The sequence below is a fragment of the Eublepharis macularius genome, chromosome 11, assembly GCF_028583425.1.
Source record: "Eublepharis macularius isolate TG4126 chromosome 11, MPM_Emac_v1.0, whole genome shotgun sequence".
NCBI lineage: Eukaryota > Metazoa > Chordata > Lepidosauria > Squamata > Eublepharidae > Eublepharis > Eublepharis macularius.
The window spans coordinates 35,277,133-35,300,091 of record NC_072800.1 but is presented as its reverse complement, the minus strand read 5'-3'; the positions used below and the strand labels follow the sequence as shown (position 1 = coordinate 35,300,091).

General features: G+C 41.3%; 1 protein-coding gene across 3 annotated transcripts in view; it reads left to right on the top strand.

Annotated features, from left to right (window-relative positions):
- Positions 1-10,314, top strand: part of NEK11 (NIMA related kinase 11) — a 123,468-nt gene extending 113,154 nt beyond the window's left edge. The window contains exons 15-16 of one of the 3 annotated variants that reach the window (XM_054991511.1): positions 2,829-2,925; positions 9,951-10,314. In XM_054991511.1, the coding sequence (XP_054847486.1) occupies positions 2,829-2,925; positions 9,951-10,188 (335 nt within the window). In that variant the 3' untranslated portion in view covers positions 10,189-10,314. Of the gene's footprint in view, positions 1-2,828; positions 2,945-9,950 lie in introns of all 3 variants that reach the window. The other 2 variants (XM_054991513.1, XM_054991512.1) reach the window with 2 other exon arrangements.
- Positions 10,315-22,959: the final 12,645 nt, after the last annotated feature.

Here is a 22,959-nt window from a genome sequence, read left to right as displayed (position 1 = left end):
ATAAACTAATCCAAAGTCTTTCCTTCAGTTAAACAAAATCCCTAAATTTACTAGAGAGGGAGATAATGTTGCAGCTGAGAACAAGTTTGCCCTTCAAAGTAAAAATTGGTTATTTAGTCTGAATTACCAGGAAAGCTGAGAAAAATGTCTTTAATAACAAAATCTTAGCTTAAAGGAAGCTCCCGTATTGTAACAATAAAAATATTTGGGACATTGACAAAATAAGAGTATGCAAACTTCTTGTACCATTGTTGTGCATCTTACAAATATATATATTTTTTCTTTTAACAATTAAGCTACAGAAATGGAGATTTAAAAACTGTTGTGTCTTTTGTGGCTTTATATAAAAATATATATATCTTAAGGTCAGTTTCACATAACTGAAATAATATGTCCTTCATCAAAGATGAATTCTCTCCTTTTGCTAGGCAAAAAAAAAAAAAACATTTTACCAGTGAATATACATAGCTATATTTTCCACTGCCCAGAGGCATCATTGAGTCTTCCTGAATCTCTGTGAAGTTTTTTTAAAAATCTAAAAATAGGAAGAACAAGGGCATCCTTTGATGAGTGTTTCTTTGGTTATCTTAAAATAATTGAAAGGTATGTCAAAAACTCTGGGATGTTAAAATCCTCTTGGTTTATAATTTCCCATAACTCAATAAAATAACATTAAGTTCTGCAGAGTGTATCCATTCACCAAGGATTTTCTTCTGGAAAGCCCTCGTTCCCCAATGTCTGGCCAGTGGCGAATAGATTGCAACATGGTGGCTGCTGGCCTGAATGAACTGTTTATGAAGTTGAACATCGCCCACTGGTATAGCATCACTTACCGTTATAAGTTTTAAAAAATGGTAACAGTACTACCCATATTATAATTTTCCTTCAAAAGAAATCTCTTGGCAAAAGGTGTAATCCTGAAATCATTTATCAATTTTTAGGCATCATTGAGTTTGAGAGAATAAAACCATGAAGTGCAACACTGTAGCTAAAGAAAGGCAAGCAATTCATCACTATTCCAATCTCATAAGAAAACATGTCAGTATTAAGAGATTTGCATTCAGAAGCAAAATTAGAAATGTGGTTCAAATGTCTTTAGTGACAACTCTGATGGTTCAAATCCCGCTACTGCCATGAGCTCATCAGGTGGCCTTGGGTAAGCTCTCAGCCGCAGCTCCCCAGTTACATTGGGGGTATAATAATAACACTGACTTTGTTTACTGCTCTGAGTGGGCACTAATCTGTCTAGAAGAGTGGTATATAAGTGCAATTATTATCATCCTACTTTAATTAACCAGAATGAAATTATTTGTTTGCAATGGCACATTTATCCAAATTATTTGGGATTCCAGCCTCTGAATTCCATGAGATTCCTCACATTGTACATTGCAGGACTAAATTTCTCTCATACTGTGAAGATAACTCCTGTGAAGCCTGAGGAAATGCTGTGTATGCAGCTTGGCTATTTAACTTACAGGGAATAATTTCCCAGTGAACCACTCCCCTAGAGGGCCACTGGTGGCCAGGAGCAAGCCCCGGCAACTCTGCATGAGCCTTAGGGGCTGCTTGGCCCACATTCCTCATCAGCCGTGGCTCTTTGTATCAGCTCACAACTGTCTTCTCCTGCACTGCTTCTTGTTTGGGGGATGGTGCAGTGGGTGACCAAATGTCCATTTTCGGCTCCACTAAGCTAAGTAGTCCTGCAGTGCAGGCTGGTAGCACAGCAGGGGCCACATAGCTGGGCTTGCTCCAGGAATGTTTTCACTTCCCCTTCTCCTCCTGTGTGTGTGTGAAAGATGAAATTATTACAGGGGCCTTATGATTGCACTGAGTAACATTCTCATAGTTAGGCTGAGCTTTCTTTGTTGTCACAGCTCCTTACACATTGACTTACTTCTCTGACTATCACGCAGTAAGGCTTACCAATAAAGAGACATTGATTTCTTATAGACCATGTGATGATATTTATACTTTGAAGCAGGTTTTTCTCCCAAACAGCTGAGCAGCTTCATATTACATGCTGGGGGAAGGGGGTTGCTGGGCCATGGGTGAGCTGGTAGGATTCTTGTTGGGAAAGTGTGCTTGTAGAGGAAGGGGGGGTGGAGAGGGTGGCATTAGCAGTGAGTAGTGTAGTGATGGGACATGCAGATGCTGTTCTCTTGTACCACCATTCCGCTCCCTGCTGCGTCCACAGCAGGGGTGCCGTTTTGTGCCCCCATAGAGAACCATCCTACACCTGACGATCCTTGTCATATCACATTTTAGCAGTGCCAGTATGCAGTTTTACCCACCAAATAAAAGGAATTGTGGAGAAATATTTTTTTGCTATAACTATCTGAAAGAAAGAAAGAAAGAAAGAAAGAAAGAAAGAAAGAAAGAAAGAAAGAAAGAAAGAAAGAAAGAAAGAAAGAAAGAAAGAAAGAAAGAAAGAAAGAAAGAAAGAAAGAAAGAAAGAAAGAAAGAAAGAAAGAAAGAAAGAAAGAAAGAAAGAAAGAAAAAGAAAGAAAGAAAGAAGAAAGGTCATATCCCAGTTTATCTCTCATCATGCACTATGTTCATTGCTGCAGGATTTTCCTACATGAAAGCACCTTCTATGTTGTGCATGCCATTGAATTAAAATCATTCTTGTATTTCCGGTGCCCTCTGAACCAAGTTAGCCTAATGAGCATTTCATACACTAATGCATCTTTGAATTAATGCTGTATTTCCTTGTGACAAAGGTAATTACCTTCCCATTCCCAACTGCCCTTGAATAGCACTTTTGGAGCTGTTGTGATGCGGAGGCAAGCAAGGTGAATAAGGCTGTGTGTCTGTGCATTGATTTGTAGGTTCTGGTCCTGTCACCAGAGTGACTCCACTGGGGCCCAAGGGATTGAGAACTCTTAACACCACCATGGCGGCGACTGAGCTGAGACGTATGAGGGAGTAAGTCTCTGACTGAAATGTTAGTGATAGACACAGATGCTGATTTTTTGATGGACAGTAGAGCAAAAATAACTTTGATCCTAGAATATTCATTTACAACCAAATAATTGTCTGCAGCAATCGGAGACAAAGAGGTTCCTTATAGCACCACAATCTTTCCCCTGTACATTGCACTGAAAGTATTATTTATTTTGGAGCCGGGCGCCTCCTCTTGAATACTCTTAAAACTTCTTATCCTGCTCCTCTTTATTATTTTGGGAGTCCAGATCCTATCACTGAATTTGAAATGTTCAAAATTGTGTCTTTTCCTCACCTGCTCTCTTTGGCCCTTTTTACTCCCCCTATTAAGTGCTTATTAAAAAAAAATAATTTTATTTTGATATACTGGGATTCTCCAGCCTGCCTGCATACCTTGCTTCAAATTAGTTTAGGCTCTCAATGTACAGACTGGGCCCATGATATGAAGGTAAAGCATCCTTCCCATTATTCTTGTGAGTTTAAATCTACTAGTGGAACCAACTATACAGAGTTACTTGTTTAAGAGTCTCTCTACACAAGACATCTTACATGGGAACACTCAAGTGTAGGGAGATGCAATGTTAGCACAGAAGCGTAGTTTTAAAAGACAGAGCTGGCAGAGATTGCTCCTCAGGGAGATGTTAATTTCATCTTCACTTCCCCTAAGAGGAAGTGAAATTGACAGAGCCTTCAGGGAGGCAAAGATAAAATTAACAAACCCTCCAAGGAGATGTCTGCTGGCTCTGTCTTTTTAAAGTACCCTCCTGTAGAGAGGAGAAATTGACAGAGCCTTAGGGAAGGAAAAGATGAAATTAACAAACCTTCTGAGGAGTGATCTCCACCAGCTCTGTCGTTTAAAACTACGCTTCCCAGCTACCATTGCATCTCCTACACTTGATCATCTCCGTGTGAGATATCTTGTGTAGAGACTCTAGGTTACCTCAGTTTGGAGTAACTCTGCATAGGATTGCACTGTAAATGTCCTGGTCCTGGCAGACATATTCTTATATAACAAGAAGTTCATAGACACTTCTCTAGAGAGATTTAAACAAACAGTTGTATTCATTCTAGTATGCCCTGAGTTACATCTCAGTGATATTTTTTTCTTTTGAGCTAAATGAATCAACAGTGCAACCATAAGAACACTTTCCTGGGAATATGCTCTATAGAGTAAGACCTGAGTGGAATTCTGTTAGGTCTGCTTAGGATGCTGCTGCAAATAACCTCTTTTAAAAAGCATCACAAAATAGTTATGATTTTCTAACACTCTGATAATACTGTAAAAATACAACCATGCAAAACCAGAATTTACAGTGCTTATGCTTATTTTTTATTTATATCCTGCTATTTTTCCCTGGTGGGGGACCTGAAGCCATTTTTCACATCTTTACCTCTTTCTCCAGTTAATCCTCACAACAACCTTGTAAGGATAAGATAGTCTGAGAGACTTTGATGAGTCCAAGGTCACCTGGTAAGCTCCCATGGTTGCGCGAGGGATTTGAACCCGGTTGTCCCAGTTCCTAGTTTGACACTGGAACCACTACGCCACAAGAACAGACATGCTAAGCTTATGAGAGGCAGGTGCAACATCAAATGCATGATGTCAACACATTTTTTCCCTTCCATGATGAATGGAAAGATGAAAATTCCCCCCATTCCTATTTGTGGTATTTTCTGTATGGTAATGTGACACTGACTGCCCCCTGTTCTTAAATATGCACTATGATTTCATAAAATATTTGACTATTTTTACAGGGTTTCTTTAGTATCTTTTTTGGCCAATCTTGAAAATTCTATTAACAACCACAGTAACTTGTTCAATTGTCTAACAGCCAGACAGTACAGGTATAAATATTAATCAACAATAGATGATCATGGGGAATGGCTTATAGAAAACAGGATACAAATCACCCCAGTGAAAATAATATGTTCCTGGAAATTATTTGTGCAAACTTTACTGTGTTGAGAAGGGAGTCATTTTGTAGCTATTCCCTTATACCCAATTACTTCCCCAACTTTCTCAAAGGCCAATTGAAGTCTTACAAATTCTATATCTGGGTGAATTTGTAAACTGTATCTAAGAGCTTGAAATTGGTATAATTTCGGTTTATAACAAAGGATTGGATGTATCCCAGGTAACTTTTCTGCTGTGATGTTTTCTTTCAGCTCAAGAACATAAGAAGAGCCTTGGTAGATTAGACCAGTGGTCCATTCAGTAAAATATCCTGTCTCACACAGTGGCCAACCAGTTACTCTGGAGGCCAACGAAAGGACATAGAGTCCAAGTCCTTCCCTGTTATTACCTCCTGGCATTTGCATCCAGGGGTTTATTGCCTCTGAATGTGGAGGTTCCCTTTAGTCATCATTGCTCGTCGCCACTGGTGGACCTCTTCTGGAATCTGTCTAAATCCCTTTTAATGCTGTCTGTGTCTGTAGCTATCACTACAAGGAGCCTTGCACCAGTGGAAGAGCCTTTTGCTGCAGAGGGGCAGAGGAAAATGTCAGAGGAAAGGTTCAGTGGTATTTATGACCTTTTAGAAGCAGTGTACATGTTGCCTTGTTATTAGCTATCTCATGGATTAATAAATAGGAATCTTGTATTCCCAGAACAACCATTTATGGGTGTCCCCTTTATTCTTGGGCCTCACTTGAACCCTCATGATTAGGGCCTTTGTGCATGCTTCTTAAATAATAAAAGGATAAATATGTAATAGGCATAGCATTTATATCTTTCATTATGATGGAATCAAAAGCAATAAAAGCATTAAAAGGAAGAAAATGACTCTAAATACATAGTGTTTTACGTTCTTTACAAAGAACCTAAGAATGCATACAATAAGTCAGAGTTTAATGGCAATGAACTTTATAGTGTGTTTTAAAAATTCAATAAAATGTAGATGGATAAAATGGAAAAGCTTTCATGGACCCAAATTTAAGTAAATCAAAATCTTGCAGCACAGCAGTGAGTGCCTCTCATTCAACTTCCAGTATCTTCCACTCAGCAGCAAGCCAGGATCAGGCAAAAGGCTTTAAGGTTACCTGCTGAGTGTAAGTAAAATTGTCTTTCAGAAGCTGCAAAAGAAAAGCATTTAGTGATATTTTTGGTCTGCCTTTATGAATGGCAAAGCTTCTATTGCTTATGATGCATAAGGGACTATGTATATAAGGCTCTTGCGCATATGACGTTAGTATCAAATGTATTATTTCTTTTTAAAAAATTCAGAAAGAAAGGTCATACTGAAGTAATTGATTGCGCACTGCATGATATTCAAGACTTATCTGTCAGCCTGGCCAGTGAAAGAAAATTCTGCATTTCTGTAGTGAGGTGGTACAGAGTTCAGTTGAGCGTCCCAATTAATTTCTGGACTTCCTAAATGTTTCCAGTGTGGCCGATTTTGCTACTTTTGAACTTGAACCAACTTTTAAAACAGATTTCCATGGGGATACTTTAGACCAATTCTTGTGCATGAAATGTTTTCAAATAGTTTTGCAGGTATGCACATACAGCCTCTTTGTAATGGAAGATATTTGTAGTGAACCTTCAAATAAGCAGAGGAGTTAGCCGTGTTAGTCTTTGGTAGCAAAATCAAAAAGAGTCCAGTAGCACCTTCAAGACTAACCAACTTTATTGTAGCATAAGCTTTCGAGAATCACAGTTCTCTTCGTCAGATGCATGGAGGGCAAGAAGAAACTGGTCAGATATAGAGGAGGAGAGGGGAGGGAGGAGTAGATGCAAACAGCTGCTTCTGATATGGAGATCAGTTTGCTTCTGTTAAGGAAATCAGTTACTTCTGATAATGAGATAACCATTCATAGTCCCTATTCAGTCCCAGACTAACTGAGTCAAATTTACATAAGAATTCCACTTCAGCAGCTTCCCATTGGATTTTGTTTTTGAAAGGTTTCTGTTGAACTACAGTGACCGTTAAGTCTTTGATGGACTGTCCTGGTAGATTGAAGTGTTCTCCCACTGGTTTCTGGATGTTGCCATTTCTAATGTCAGATTTGTGTCCGTTTATTCTTTTGCATAGAGGTTGGCTGGTTTGTCCAATGTACAGAGCAGATGGACATTGTTGGCACATGAGGGCATATATCACATTGGAGGATGAGCAGCTGTAAGATCCAGAGACAGTGTACACAACACTGAACGTTATCAGTACCTGGTATTTCTGATGTTGTATTTAGAGCTGGAGTGTTCACTTAGTGACTTTTCCAAAATAGTGAGTGGGGTGGGGGGGGGGTGATTCTGTTTTTGCTGCTCTATGTGGAGTATTCTGTGCACACGGAGCAGTAAAAACAGGGAAATACCCTTCTCTCCCCACCCCCATGCTATTTTGACACAGGGAAATGGCTTGTGGGTGAGGCAAGAGCTCATCCTCCCCCCACGGTGGAGTTCTGAGGCTGTTTGTGTTCTCCTTTATTGTTTAACAACCATTCCCCACACCTGTTGTATGACTGTGGGGAATCCAAGTTGAGTCTGGGGAACCCAGGAGTTGAGTCTGAGAAACCCAGACTCAACTCCTTCAAAAGCTGCATGTCTAGTTTGACAGTAAGTGTGAAGCTGTGACAGCACCCCAAGATTCAGTATGGCTCAGGTTCACTCTAGATGTTTCTTCGCCACAAAGCCAACCTGTGCTTGGTGCAGTCACACAGCAGCTCTGGGGAATGGCTTCTATAAAAAAGGGAAGTGCAAATGAGCTTTTTATCCTCATACTACCACAATAGAGAGCCAGTGGTGTAGTGGTTAAGAGCAGCGGGACTCTAATCTGGAGAACTGGGTTTGATTCCCCACTCCTCCTCTTGAAGCCAGCTGGGTGACCTTGGGCTAGTCACAGTTCTCTGGAGCTCTCACAGCCCCACTCACCTCACAGGGTGTTTGTTGTTGTGGGGATAATGATAACATACTTTGTAAACCACTCTGAGTTGGTGTTAAGTTGTCCTGAAGGGTGGTATATAAATTGAATGTTGTTGTTGTTATATAATTAACTCAGCAACCACCAAGAATCTCTTTATTCTTGATTGAAAATTAAAACATACTTTTTAAAAGGTAATTTTCAGGAATGGTGGTGGTGGTAAGAGAACAGGTCCTTCAAGTAACGCCCCCCCCCAAAGAATAAAAGGTTCTGAAATGGCTGCATACATTTGCCCAGGAAGGGGTTTCCGCCTTAAATTCTCCATCTGCCTTTCTTTTAAAAGGTTTCTAAAACAGTTAAGCACTAGAGCAAAAAAGTGCTCTTCCTGGAAAGTATTTTTAAAAATTCAAAGCAAATTACGTGTATGGACTGTGACCCTCTAGCATCCATATCTCAGGACACTAGAGAGTGGGTGGGCATATAAGCACACTCAATAATATGTGTATTATAATATTTGTATAATAACATTTCCCAGGCTGCCCTATCAACATTTTGATATATTTTTGTTAAAGGTTAAGATAAAAGTATCCTGACCAGGATAGTCCAGGTGAGCCTGATCTCATCAGATCTCAGAAGCTAAGCAGGGTCGGCCTTGGTTAGTAATTGGATGGGAGACCTCCAATGAAGACCAGGGTTGCAGAGGCAGGCAATGGCAAACCACCTCTGTTAGTCTCTTGCCATGAAAACTCCACCAGAGGTCTCCATAAGTCTACTATCACTTGAAGGCACACTCCACCACCAAGATAAAAGTACAGGGAATACATCCAGCGCTTATCCTGACCCCTTGCTGATTTGGATTGTACAAAAGTATTTTAAATTACCCAAATTCAATGATATATTGATGTTGTATATTCAGTATATTTGCTAGTCTTGATACCTATGATGTAATGTGTAAAAAGCAGGACACAAGTTGGCAGGGTTATTGCTTTCTATCAGGCTCAGCTCTGTCAGGATCTTTGACTACAGATAGCCCTTTATTATTGCAATACAGTTTGTAATATTACTCAATAGCATTCTAGTTGAGCTGGGGATCCAGGCTGAAGACTCTGGTTTCATGCCGAGAAAGATGCCTGTTTTCTGATGTGGGCTGAGTGGCTAATGGTGTGAGCTGCAATACAGGCAATTCCAGTTTACATCTCACCTCACTTGATACTGTTGAGCAGATTATTTTTCTCACATCCTTAGAGCTTCATTTGCAAGAAGGGAATAACAACATTTTATAGTGCTCTAGTAAGAATTACTCAGATAATGCATGTTTGAGCTATTGAAAGCCCATTTTAGGCTAAAGTGTGGGATTTGAAGAAATGTGCAGTCTTGGGTTCAAATCTACGTGAAATTGTGAATCTCACTGGGCAGCCTTGGACCAGTCACTATCTTTCAGCCTCTCATGGTATGGTTACAAAGATGAAAGAAGAGAACCATGTCAGCCTCCCAGAGCTTCTTAGAGGAAGGATGTGAAAAAACATGAATAATTACAACAAACACTCTGAACATTTTGAATCTCTTGTAAAAATGCTAAGTATTATTTCCTGAGCATTTACTTTTTAATATGCCTTTTTGCCAGGTGTATACAGAACTGTATGCCCAGTGATTAAATTTAGCTTTTTTCGGCTCAGGCCTTTTTGCAAACCACCATCAGGAGACCATGAGATATTTTTCATTAATGATGCAAGCATGCACTTGATTTTAAATGACAGAAAGGTCTGCTATCGAATGACAAATGTCTTTTCTCTTACTCTGCTGTGAGCTACAATGTTCTCATTTGATAAAACATCCAAAAGCTGATCTATGGCTATGTTTTTTGCTCACTTCAGGGAAATTGTTTAATGTATTTTTATCAAACAGAGTATGTAAATATGCATGCATGAGCTGGAGTTGTAATAAAGTATCATACTGAATTAAATGTCAGGAGTCTCTACATACATTTTTATGTGTATCTCATGATACTTTATTATTCTTGTAATATCAAAGAGAACCATTTTGTTAAAGTGCTATAGAACCTTGCCAGATATCTCTCCAATTATAGCAAATGATAGACTCCTATAAATTATTTATAATCCAGCTAGCTTGTCTGCATTTGTCTCCTTTTGGCAGGTCAGCCATTCAAAAATTGGGAGCAGAGATCTTTGAAAAAGTGTATAAGTTTCTCAAAGAAGCTAAACAGCAGAATGCAAGTGAGGATGAAATCAAAGACTACCTGGAAGAAGTGGTGTGTAGGGCAAGTGACTGTTTTGAAGTGGATCAGCTCCTCTATTTTGAAGACCAGTTAGGCCCTTCAGAAGATGCTGTAGTGGGAAACAGACCTCAGAATGGACCTGCTGGGATTTTGTGAAACCAGTGAATACTGTTTAGATGGAACCAGTCAATGTAAGAGAGGGATGAGCACAGCATGGAGATACTAATGGGAAGAATTGCTGCCGTGTGGGTTATATGAAATAAAGAACACTGTTGATTACAATATTACTGAAAGCAATATTATTCCTTGACCCCAAACATTATTTCCTCGAAAACTGCAGGATTATGGTTGTACATTGCATTAGAGCCGCATTCCTGATTATCCATTAGCAGAAGTTGTGCTATTAAATAGCCTGCATTTCATCATGTTTTGAAGCAGTGTGCAAGGGCAATCATGATACACTGGACAGAGGGGTAAAAGATGCTAAGGGGGTAAATCTTATGTATACTTGGACTTATTCCCAATATACAAAGATGGAATATGGGAATCCCATCATTTAAGATGACTTACTGTTTTAATAAACATTAGAGATGAGTCAAACGTTCTTCAAGAAACATTTTCGGCATAAAACTGTATCTTGGCTGGCCAGAAAAAAGGACCCTCTGAAACTTGCCTTTTTGTACCAACTTCTCCATGTGTAGTCCTCATTAGCAGCAGCTAAGGTCCATTTTTTGTTTGAAAAATAATCCTTCTTCCTATTACGGGGTAAGCATTTTCCTCACTCTGAAGTTCTTACATTTGCTCCATGACTGGCTGCATGATGACCTAACTTACTATGAAGGAGACAGGCTGTTTTTCATAACAAAACTTGTGCTAGTGCTGTGGAAAAGAGCAAGAGTCCAGTAGCACCTATACATTTTGTTATAGGTGCTACTGGACTCTTGCTCTTTTCCACTGCTACAGACATCTTGTGCTAATGCACTTTGCATTAGCTAACCCACCTTGGACTGTAAAAAGACTCACACTGGTGCTATTGCTTGAATGTTATGGGGGTGGGGGTAGGAAAGCATCTATTTGCAGCTCTCTTATACAAAAATAGTACCCTGAAAGATTTCCAAAAGGGGGCACTTTTTTAAGGTGTTTAAAATTATATCAATACATATTAAACTCAAACTAAAGAATAAAATGTTACCATGTTCCCTTTATGCAACTTCAGCTAGTTTTATTTTAGCTTCGCTGTCAGCATTTCCCCCCATATTATCTGTGCTTGGACTAACGGGTACAACCGCATCTGCTGAATAACTTGGTGGGTTCTAAGAGTGGAAATACATGTTACTAAGTACTTGGGAATGCTCAAGTGCAAGATTTTATGTGTGGTCCTCAATTCACATGCAGGCTATGTCTTGGTCAGCGCACATGCATGTTGCTTTCACGGGAGCTCCCTTTGAGTAATTGCATCTGCAAATGAGTTGGGAGGGTAGAGCGCCAATTCAGCTCTGTTTTCACTGCAAGAACAAGTACTGTAGGCTCCTTTGATTTGCCAATTTGCATTTATTTAAGGTGTGAGAAAGTATCAAGATCTGTATTTCAATGAATGGATGTGGAAGGTAAGGGAAACTGGGATTTTAGCAGTTGTAAACAGAGAATTTCCTCGTCAAGGATTACCTACAGAAGTCGCAAAGAAAGACCTAGCCAGAGCTATTTCTTTGTAGAAATGTAATGCAACAGTTTACATCAATTTCAAACCACATTGTTATCAGAAGGGAAAAATGGGAAACACTGGTGCCTCACAATAAATGGGATACTTTTAGCAGTCAAGGAGGAACTAGTATAAGATGCATGAATGTACTCATGTGGAGCAAATGGAAGCGTGCCTGTACAAGTGAGTGCATGGGAAGTGGGAGGGGAACACATGAAATGAGGGTCACTTGAGCATTCCTCAGTACTTAGTAATGTGTATTTCCACCTACGTTTTCACCTACATGGTTTAATATATTGTTCAGTATCACAGAGTCACCACTCACCAACCCTTTGGGCTTTGCCAGTATGACACTGAAAGAATAACCTCTCAGAAATTCAATATCTAACTTTCACAATCTGAAAATCATGTTCCAGCTACCTGCTTTGTCTTCTGTTACCAGAACTGCTCTATTTGAATGGGGAATTAGCTTTAGCAGTCTGTAACTTAAAATTAGCGCGGATCTTAACCTATGTTTACGGAGGTCCCGATTCCAGACACTCTAGTGACAAAGAGGCAGACTACAAATAGTTTCAATCACGTGTATTTACTAATAATGTGGCGTAAGCCTGAACTTGCACATACACACAAGAAAACATACAAGGACTAAGAAATACAGAGCAAGAAATATAGAGACTTTCGCATTAGCAGGTTCCCAACGTTGGTGGGGAATACTAACAATCCTGAAGCGAAGCAGAGACACAACAGCGAGGTGGCCCAATGCCAGCACTGGGACCACGGACAGACAGCGAGGGGTTCTGGATAGGATGGCACGCGCACCATGCGGTCTGGGAGACCGGCTTAAATACCCAAAAACGTACCCTGGGGCTGGTGCTGTACTTGGTGGTTCTCACAGATTAAAACAAAGGTTCTAATGGGTTACTGAATGGCTTGGATGGGCCACTTTGGTAATCAGATTGCGATAAGTGACACCTCAGGAAGAGGGGACAAAAGAGGGAGGGGGAAATCCGAGTGGGCTGAATGGATGTTCCAGCGGACAGGGCTTGTCCTGATGTCATCAGCTTCTGGAATGCGGAGGTTTCTTTGAGATGCATTCTCTAAGTGCTTGGGATGGTCGGCACTTAGTTCCTTCTCCGGAGCGGCTCCTAAGATATGCAGAGCGGGGCGAGGTATTCTCGCTGCGAACGTGGTGTGCCCGCTTCGCCGAAATGGCTTCCCAAAGCAGTCTTCTTCCCTGGGTCTTCTGGCTGCCTGAGAACATGGTTGCTGGCTGGGCATAGATGGGGCTGGATAGCAGGCTGCCCGGTAGCGAGGGCGAGCTCGGGGACCTACCCGCGGGAGGCTCCAGGCAGGAACTGACCAGGGAGCGCCTAGCCAGTCTCGCTGGAGGTTTCCCCGGCAGGCGCCCGGCTGCTAGCAGCGGCTTGGGCCCAGACGAGGCAGGCTTCCATGGAGGCAGGGGGAACAGCACTTAAAACACAGTCCAAAGCAGGGAACAGGCACAGTCCGTGGCAGATGGCAATGCAGGCACGGGGCACACTTGTACTAAAGTCCAAACACACACTGGGAAGTCCAGATACAGGCCTGGGCAGGGCTACCCAGGAAAAGAGTCCTTTGTGCAGTTAACCAAACATGGAGTCAGTAAACTACACAGTCTATTGCAGCAGCAAGGTAGTTGACACGCAGGCAGGAAACTGACACGTGTACCAGAACACACACGTGCAGGGCAATCTTTGGTGCAGCAGTAAAACAGCAACGCAGGAAACTTTAACACAGTTCATGGCAGGCTTTAAAGCATGAGAGGGGGCCTACTTGGCAACACTTCAGGGAACCCTCTCAGGAATGCAACATCTGTGGTATATTTTTTAAAAAAGAGATCTGGGTAATTTTTAAAATCTATCTCAACTTTTATATGTCTGTGTGTGCACGCACATGTGTATGTATGGGCATTAAGCTGTCCTGCAGGGTGGTATATAAATGGAATGTTGTTGTTGTTGTTGTTGTTATAGTAATTGTACTGGCTTGGATCCAGTGGTAATTTCTGTCAACAGAAAGGGATTTCCCCACTTTTCCTGTTCTGCTACTGTTCAAAATGCCACTCCTGGGGAACAGAGACCTCTAAGGAACAATATGAGGGCTGAATGTGTGTGTGTGTGTATGTGTGTGTGTGCATGTCCACACACACTTGAAGGAGAGAATCAGTGAAAAATCATGGAAATCTACCACTGGATCCAACCTGCTGTTTTTTGCATACAGATATGGCCCCAGACAATCTGATGCCTGAGAGAGAAAATCCACCCAAGTGGCAAAAAAGTAACTAATTAGTTAATGTCTTTTAAAAAGTGCCCCTAATTTGCCACTGGGGGTGAACTGCCTAATTATGCCTAGTTGTAGGACCGCTCCTGTTGGCTTGTAGTTCATAAATGGCAACAGAAAGAATGTCAGGAGCATGCATGGCCAAAATGTCTCATAATTTCTAGTCTTCAAGAAAATGACTATAAGGATGGGCCCTAATTTATTGCTATAATGGAGACAATGAATCAGACAGCGCTATCTTTCTTCACCCAGAGGCAATTTTTTCCTATTTCATTTAGTACCACAACAATGGCATTAAATACAACAGTATTTGGTTAAAATATTAGGGGCATTAGTCTCAACAGATACATTTACCAGCAAAATTGATTTTCATCAGTGATTTGCAGTAGAAGCGAGAAAGCTCTAGTTTTTGGTGAACTAATGAAACTTTTACAGTGTAATGTTTCTTCATATGTTCTCAGCCATTTACATAAGAAGAGTATATGAAAAGTACCTGTGCTACTGACAGCAGAGCTGAGCCATATATTCTACAAGTGTTTCCTTGCTTGCTTCCCACAAACACGTCAATATAGGAATAATACTATCCTAACATATTTCTCAGAATAAATTGTTCAGATCCACTTCTAGTTTATTATGAGATACATGAAAGAAATGAGACATATTTTTAAGCCTCTTCTCTCAAAAGCCACCTGTCCTCTGCAGCTTCATTTGGCACACTGGCAAAAGAAGAATGTAAGGCAAGAAAAGGTCACAGTCATATTTCTTTTGATAGAAGACTCTTTTTCTTGGCAAGCTATAAGCAGCCTGATCTCAGCCAATTCTGGAGAACCTATGTCAATGATGCACTACCCCTGTAACACTTGGCAGCGATATAACCCAATGGACCAATGCCCTATCTTTCTAGAACTTCCCCCTCTAAAGAACTCATATATGGTTCTATCTTCTCCCTTTTATCCTCACAGCTCTGAAGTAGGTTAGACTAAGAGCCAAGCTACAAGAGATGAATTACATGAGGAGGAGCACATGAAGGGAGTCGCAATGTTAACCGGGAAGCTGAGTTTTAAAAGAGATCAGAAGGTTTTGTCAATTTCCCCTCTCTACAGAGCCAGCAAGCTGCTCAGAGGGTTTGTTAGTTTCCTCTTTGCCTCAGGAAGGCTCTGTCAGTTTCACCTCCCCTAAGAGGCAAGAGGAAATAAACCTTCTGAGCAGCCATCTCCCTGGCTCTATAGAGAGGGGAAATTGGCAAAGCCTTCTGAGCAATTTTAAAACTCAGCTTCCTGGCTAACATTGCAACTCCCTTCACGTGCTCCTCCTCGTGTAATTCGTCTCTTGTAGCTTTGCTCTAACAGAGAGTGACTATCCCAGAATTACCCATCAAGCTTCATGGGCACAGCGGGGACATGAACCTGGGTCTCCCAATCCTGGTCCAGCACTCTAACCGCTACATCACACTCTGCATCCTAGGGGGTCATATGTTCCTACTCTTTTAAGTGAAATCAAATATTATTCAACACAGACACCCATCTTGTGTAATGAATCCAGGAAAAGGAAACATAGATGTCAAATGCATCTGTAGGGCCTTCTGTACCAGTCAGGTAGTTCTTGTTTGCAGTCATTTTTGCAAGGTAATTGATATTCTGGTGTAGAAATTTTCAACATGGGGGCATCTTGATGAGAGTACACCTGCTTCGTAAGAGCACAAAATAGATTTGAGTGAATGTGGAGATAACTTGAAGAAGATATTTTCGACAAACTAGACCCTTTGATTATGGAGCATCTATGCAAATTGGCACCTGTGAGCATGCCAATGTGTTTCCTGGTGCCCACTTACTTCTTTACCAGAGAGCCTATTCCTTAAAGCAAAGAGTCAATCCCAACTTTCTTCCACTTCACTAGGACTAAAGAATTACTGGCTTAAGATCAGCTGTTTCGGGCAAGGCTTGACCCCACTGCTCCTTCTGGATGAACATCAATCTGAATGGCTTGAGACAGTCCTTTGCAAACTTGTGAGCCTAGGCTTTTCACCTTCCATGATTTTAACCATGGGTTTTGACCAGGCAAAATAGGCCATAAAACAAAGGATATTGGACACTAAACACCAGCTTGATTTAGGGAGGGTCCCTACTTTTTTGTCCCCTATGAATACCAGATATATAGTCAAGCCAGCTGCCTACCTGTCCCTCTTGGAGGTGCATAGCCACAGGAGGGCCTTTGCACTTGCAAGGTGTGCTGCACTCCCCTCTGCTGTTTTAGATGGGTGGTTCAGCAGAATTCCCTATGAGAAAAGGCTTTGCCCCTGCAATGAAGGACAAATTGAGACTGTAGATCACGTTCTTCTACCTTGTCCCTTCTATCAAGATGCATCAAGCTCATTACTCCTTTGATCAATAGCATATCTGGAAGAATGAGCTTGGAATATGCTAGGCTACTTCTAGAAGACGGAAATCCGACAACTACAGCCTCAGTCGCAAAATTTTGTGCAACAGCCTATAAAATCCGTCAAATGCTCTCATTATCGGAGTTTATGTAAATATCACCCTTTTATATTACTGTTTTAATTAACTATTTTAATTTTGTGCTATTTTTACTAATAATTTTAACTCTGTAATTTTGTAGTATTTCTTTTATGCTGGTCTTTGACTGTATAATAAATTTGATTTGATTTTGACTAAAGGATGCATTGTTTTTGGGTCTGGAGGGAGCGCCCATTGGGAACAGCTGCCCCCATCATAAGAAGACGCTTAGCTTGAAATTTCCCAACCTTTTAAAACTTTCCATGTCAGCTACTGCTGTGATCAGTCCGGCCTCCCATGGATCCATTTTTTGGTGGCACCCATTATCCTTTCTTAAATTCTAAAAGTTCTGGCAGACACAACAAGCTTGAGGACCTCTGATCTTAGAATATACCTCTTAAACTGATAGCTACCTGACACAAACAAAGGTGGCTGGTGAAGTTTTTTTCTAAAAAATTTTTTTTCCCTCAAAGAAGGGAAACCCCTCACCTGCTAAATGTCTGTGTTAGGCTGCTGTGAAAAAGTACAGGAAAAGGCCTATAAAAATTGCCCTATATGACAGTGAGACCAAATATGACATCAAGGCTGAGTATCTTGACAATGGAATTTTCCACTGGAGTTCATTTGCTTCAGTTCTATGGGGAATTCAATTTCAACAGAAAACCTCAGGCTCTCTTTGCTTGGCTCTCCTGGTATTTATTGCTTCTGTTTCTTCCTCTGAATATGAGCCTTTAAAGTAGATCATCATCAGGGCTACTGCACTGTGAGTTAAGCCCCAGTCAGCAAGAACCTGAATTAACTTTTGTTCTCCCTGGACACACACACCCTACAAGAGAAAGTGAGGCAGAATCAAGGTGCTCACTCTTCCCAGGTTATTGGTTATTTTCTCTTACACCCAGAGGCAGTCTTTATTTTCTGAGCAATATTGCTTTTCCATCCTACTTAGGAACTTTTGTGGTGTGTGTGTGCGTGTGTGTTTTTACAGATGAGAACTTTATTTGTATACTGATGCTGCAAGGTCAATTGCCTGTGCACTTTTTTGCAATGATTTGATGAATTTTTGATCATCTCTTGATTAAGCCCCCTCCCAGTTATTAAATGCCGCTAATGGAGTTTGCCCACAGTGGCCAGAGTCTACTAGAAATGAGCAAGAGAAACAAGTTTGTACTTCGCAAGGAATGGGTGTGGAACTTATCAAAGGATGAAAGAACAATTATTACAGAATGACTTGGACACAGCAATAAGATCGGAAGTGTTAGAGCTTTCCTTCCTTCTGTCCTCTTTCTCATCCAGGATTACCTTGGCTCCTCACTATAATAAATGCTCTGTTTTTAAAATACTGTCCCTGAATGCCAGATTAATAAATGGAAATGCATCTGCCATCTTGGGCCTGGCATGCATCACTGAGTCCTGGGATGGATGTGGGAAGTGAGTTGAATTTATCCCTATTGAATCCACCAAGTTTTTCTGCACCAGGAGCAGGCTAGAGGTGGTGGGCAGTGAGATAGGGGTCACTGTAGCTTATAAAGATTCCTTGGGTTTTCCCAAGTATCCTATACAACCACCCTCTAATTTGATGTGCCTGTGTCTGGTGTAAAGCCCTGTCAAGACAGGTTAGAGATCTGTTGGTGTACAGTCCACCACACACCGTCCCTCCCTAAACTGGTAGAGATGGTCTTTATGTAGGTGTAGACAACCCTTCAGCTTATTATCCTGAGGCATTTCAATATTAACCCTGAGGTTTCCTTGTCTAGAACAGTTTAGGATTTCAGTGTAGTCTCTAGGAAAACAGTGGGTCTGTGTCTCAACTTATTCTCCAGAGAAACATACCTGGCAGATCGTACTTTCAGCTTGGGCTGAGTAGAAGGACCATTATGTGTAGATGGATATATGCAGGACCCTATTAGAATAGTCGGTTGTCAGAAACTGATGGATCTGATTGGACTCCTTGATGGTTCTGAGGAGCTTTCCCTTTGTCATGACTGGTGGTCTTGACAAAACACATATTGAATACATAAATCTGCCTTATGCTAAGTCAGACTATCAGTCCAATTTATGTATTTATTTATTTCATTTATAGTTTTCCTTTCTCTTTGAAACTCAAAGGCAGATTACAATTAAGAGAAATGCAGTGAGAGCAGAGCAATATATAGACTTAACAAGGATGGATTCCAACCCCGCCCCCGCCCCCAGCATGATATAGTGGTTAGAATGTCAGGTTGTTGTTTTGAGGACAAAATGGAGCAGAGAAGAATTATGTAAGTCATGGTGAGTACCTAGTGGGGAGAAAGATGAGATATAAATAAAATGAATAAATACATAAATAAAAGAGGACAATATTAAAAAGCAGTGTAACAGATTCCGTGAAGACTATCTTACGTCCAGGTACATTAACTACAACCTTATTCACTTTATACAAATGGCCTTCCTGAACAGTTCTGTTTTCAATATTCTGTGGAATGACACGAGAATGGGAGCTTTCCTGGCATCATCAGGCAAGCCATTCCACCAGGCAGGAGCCACAACAGAAAATGCTTATGTCAAGGTCAGTATTATCTCCTCTGGCTTGCAACAGCTCTCCTGTGTCCCACGTGGAGACCTTTCACGTCGCCTACTGCCTGTTCCTTTTAATTGGGCATGCTGGGGACTGAACCTGGACCTTCTGCCTGCAGAGCAGTTTTTCTGCCATGGCCCTTCCCCGAGGTCACTCTCTAGAACGGGAAAATAGCTCAAGTATTTGACTTACTTGATTCTTCCACCTGTGAGAGCCCATTGAGTCCCTTGCCTTTATGGGCAGCAATGAAATGGCAGAGACTATAAAATGCCTGTGGAAGGAAAACTCTTGCTGAAGACCATCAAATTCAGGCAACATCCCATTTTAGATCCTACTCCATGATTGTGATGGTGGCAAAGGTCTACTTTCCTGCCTCTTGTGTCTGTGCCATGTCATGTTTGAGCTGTTCTGAATGATGATGAGCTGTTGCGTTCTGCCCCATGCTGGGGAGGGGCGGTGAAGTGCTTAGTAGCTTCCCTTTGACCAGTTGGCCGCTTCATAGACAAAATAAATCATAAAACTCTGAATACCAGCACCTAGGAGGCAACATCAGGGTAAAGTAAGGTTACCAACTTCCAGGTGGGGCCCGGAGCTCTCCCAGAATTACCACTGATCTTCAGTAGCACCTTTAAGACTAACCAACTTTACTGTAGCATAAGCTTTCGAGAATCACAGTTCTCTTCCTCAGATGCACTGATCTTCAGACTACAGAGATCATGGCAGCTTCTGAGGGTCGACTCTATGGCATTATACCCTGCTGAGCTCTCTCACCTTCCCAAACTCCAAACCTCCCCAGGCCTCATCCCCCAACTCCCAGGAATGTCCCAATTAGGAACAGGCAAGCTTAGGGGAAATCCTTGGCCTCTACACCCTGTTGGTTGGCTTTCCAGAGCCATTGGTTGGCCATTATATGAAACAGGATGCTGGAAGAGATGGATCACTGGTTTGATCCAGCAGGTACTTCTAGTGTTCTTATATTAGATTCCACATTAATTACAAACCTTGTTCTGGATGCTCTAGTAGCTTCTGCTTGTCCTGTTCAAATGCAAGCTTTTCAGTGTGTGTAGCTATGACGAACCTCCCCTTCACTCCCCCAGACTGAGGTAGATTTCCCCACCAAAATCCAAGTTTGCCTGCTGTGGCTGAGCAGCCTCAAGTAGTGTGTCTCTGTTTATGGTTGTAAAGTTCTTTTTGTCCCACTTTGATAAGCAGTTACATATTTTTGGCTTTTTAGCCCAGCCCAGAAATTTGATAGGGGGAAAGCAGGACCTTCTTCTTCTTTGTATGAAATGGCACTAGAGGCAGAATAATTCTCAAAAGAATAGCAACTTTATTGAACAGGCAGCAATGGAATATGGACTCAGTCCTGAAGTGGGTAACCACAACCAAGGGGGTAGAATGCAATAACAATTACAAGTAAGTAAATACATTTTGTATAGCTTATTTCATAAAGTGCAGTAGTGACAAGGTGCTAGTATATAATAAATGTACAATTTCATATATAAATATTTCACTGACTGAGTCTAAAACATCCACAGTCCATAATAAATAACATACAACTTGATGGCCAAATCAACCTGATGATAATGCAATAATAAATCCAAATGCACTGGTATTAGTCTCTTAGACTTTCTTAGGTAATGTCTTTTCTTTTTGCAGGTGTACAGAAGATAAATGCTTGAAGAAAGACACCAGAAACCATGGGTAAATATTATTAATCTCTTGATGGAATATGGGCAGACGGGATGAAATTGCTGAGGTAAAATTTGTTAGCAGAATACTTTAAAAGTAATAGGCAAAATCGTTTTCTTGCAGCTTAGTCTCAATGTTTACAATCCTTAAGAGTGAGAGGTGTTTTGTTTAATACTTTGATTAAAGCAACAATGTTTCTTCACAGATTTCCCTTTTCAACTCAGGTGTCCTAATGTTAGTTCAACACTGTTTTCCTTTTACAACAGACCTGGGGTCCTCTTTAGAGCCAACCACCCCCTTCTAATAACTGGGTAGGAATTCTTCTTCCCTAAGAAGACATAACCCTATTCACTTGGCTTGAATGGGAGTCTCCACTTACTACCCAGTCACTCTGCCAAAAACACACAGTCTATCTTAGCCATGTAAACAGGTCTCAACTTGTGCTAGCTTTTATATTAGGAATCCTTAACTAAAGGTCTTCCTTAAGACAAGGTTGTTACAGTCAGGGAAATTTTTTCCCTTTACCTCACTTCAAAGGGGAACCTGGCTGACCCTCATTGTCTGACTCCCCCACAAGCTCTACTGAACTCAAAATCCTGTCAGCACCAACTGTCATCCTGAGGGTTGATTCTGACTGGCCAATTAGAGAGAGGAGGGAGCAGCCTGTCAATCAAGCTCTCATTCCAGGCAGTTGTTAACTCCTTCCCATTCATCTCTCTGAGTGCTACACTTAGGAAACCTTCTTTGAAGTGTAATCTGTCACAGGAGCCAAAGTATATGGAAAGTCCAGTGTTAAAAGCCCCCACACACTTTTTTTGTTATAAACAGAACCATGTAGGGTGACCAATTTGATTTGGGGCTGTGGTGTGAAGGCCTTCTCTCCTGAACAGTTTCCCTGAAACAGGGCTTTCCAGAATTGCGATTTCCTCTCTTGGAACAAAAATACAGATGTGTATACTACCTGTACAAATCTTATCTTTTTTGACCATCAGAATAGTTTCGTGGTATGATGGGGAATTTCCCAGTCAGATTCTAGCCAGGTAGATATTCCCATCAGGGAGTCAAAACTTTCCATTCTGTCTACTCAGCCGTAGTGTAGGGCTTGTGAATGAGTTCTGTACTCGCAGCGGAGGTGAAGGTAGTTCCCTAGAAGTTAATTAACTGGGAGCAGAAGACTCTTATTAGCTTCTAGGAGACCCTCAACAGCATGGCATCTGAAACTCAGTGAGTCTCTCCAGCAAATTTAGGAATTAAAATGCAAATCACATTTTCTAGCTTGCATGAAAGCTACTTTGTTATAGAGGGAAATTCACTAAAAGGGGAAAAAACTTTATAAAGATAGATATATGTCTCTTGACTGTCTAATAACTACTTAGTGAGTGCATAAACACTGTGCCATTATTGAATTTTAATTGACATCTTTGTGGATTTGTGTTATAATAGAGGTAGAAAACTACACACAATGAGCTCTTACACTTGGGTTGTTTCCACATGTCTTACCTGCCTGTGGAACAGGTAAGACCCGGAAGACAGCTTCTTCTCACACGAAATCGCACAAAACTCCTGGATAACAGTGTCTTCCTGGAGCAATTTCGTGCGAGAAGATGCTGTCTTCCGGGTCTTTCACACGATGTTCTGCAGGCAGGTAAGACATGTGGAAATGGCCATAGTGAATGGCAAGCGAACAGGGAGGAATACACGTGAGTCTGTTCACTTGCCAGGCAAGTGTAATTCATCACTTGTAGCTTGGCTCTTAAGTGTTCCTTTGTTAAGTGTTCCAGGTTAAGTAAGTCAGTGCGTTAGCTGCATTGGAATGTGAGCTCAGTGTATAAAAGCAAAAGAGAAGACTGTAGTTTGCTCTTTATTTATTTTGCAGATGAATAGTATAGGATTCCTCCCAAACAGCAACAGTTGCCAACTCAGGGTTGGAAAATTTCTGGAGATTTGGGGGTGGAGCCAGCAGAAGGTGAGTCTTGGGGAAGAGACAGAGCTCAACAGGGTATAATTGTCATACAGTCCACCAGGGCTTTTTTTCAGCTGGAATGTGGTGAAACGGAGTTCTAGAACCTCTTGAAAATAGTCACATGGCTGGTAGCCCCGCCCCCTGATCTCCAGACAGAGGGGAGTTTAGATTGCCCTCTGTGCTGCTCGGC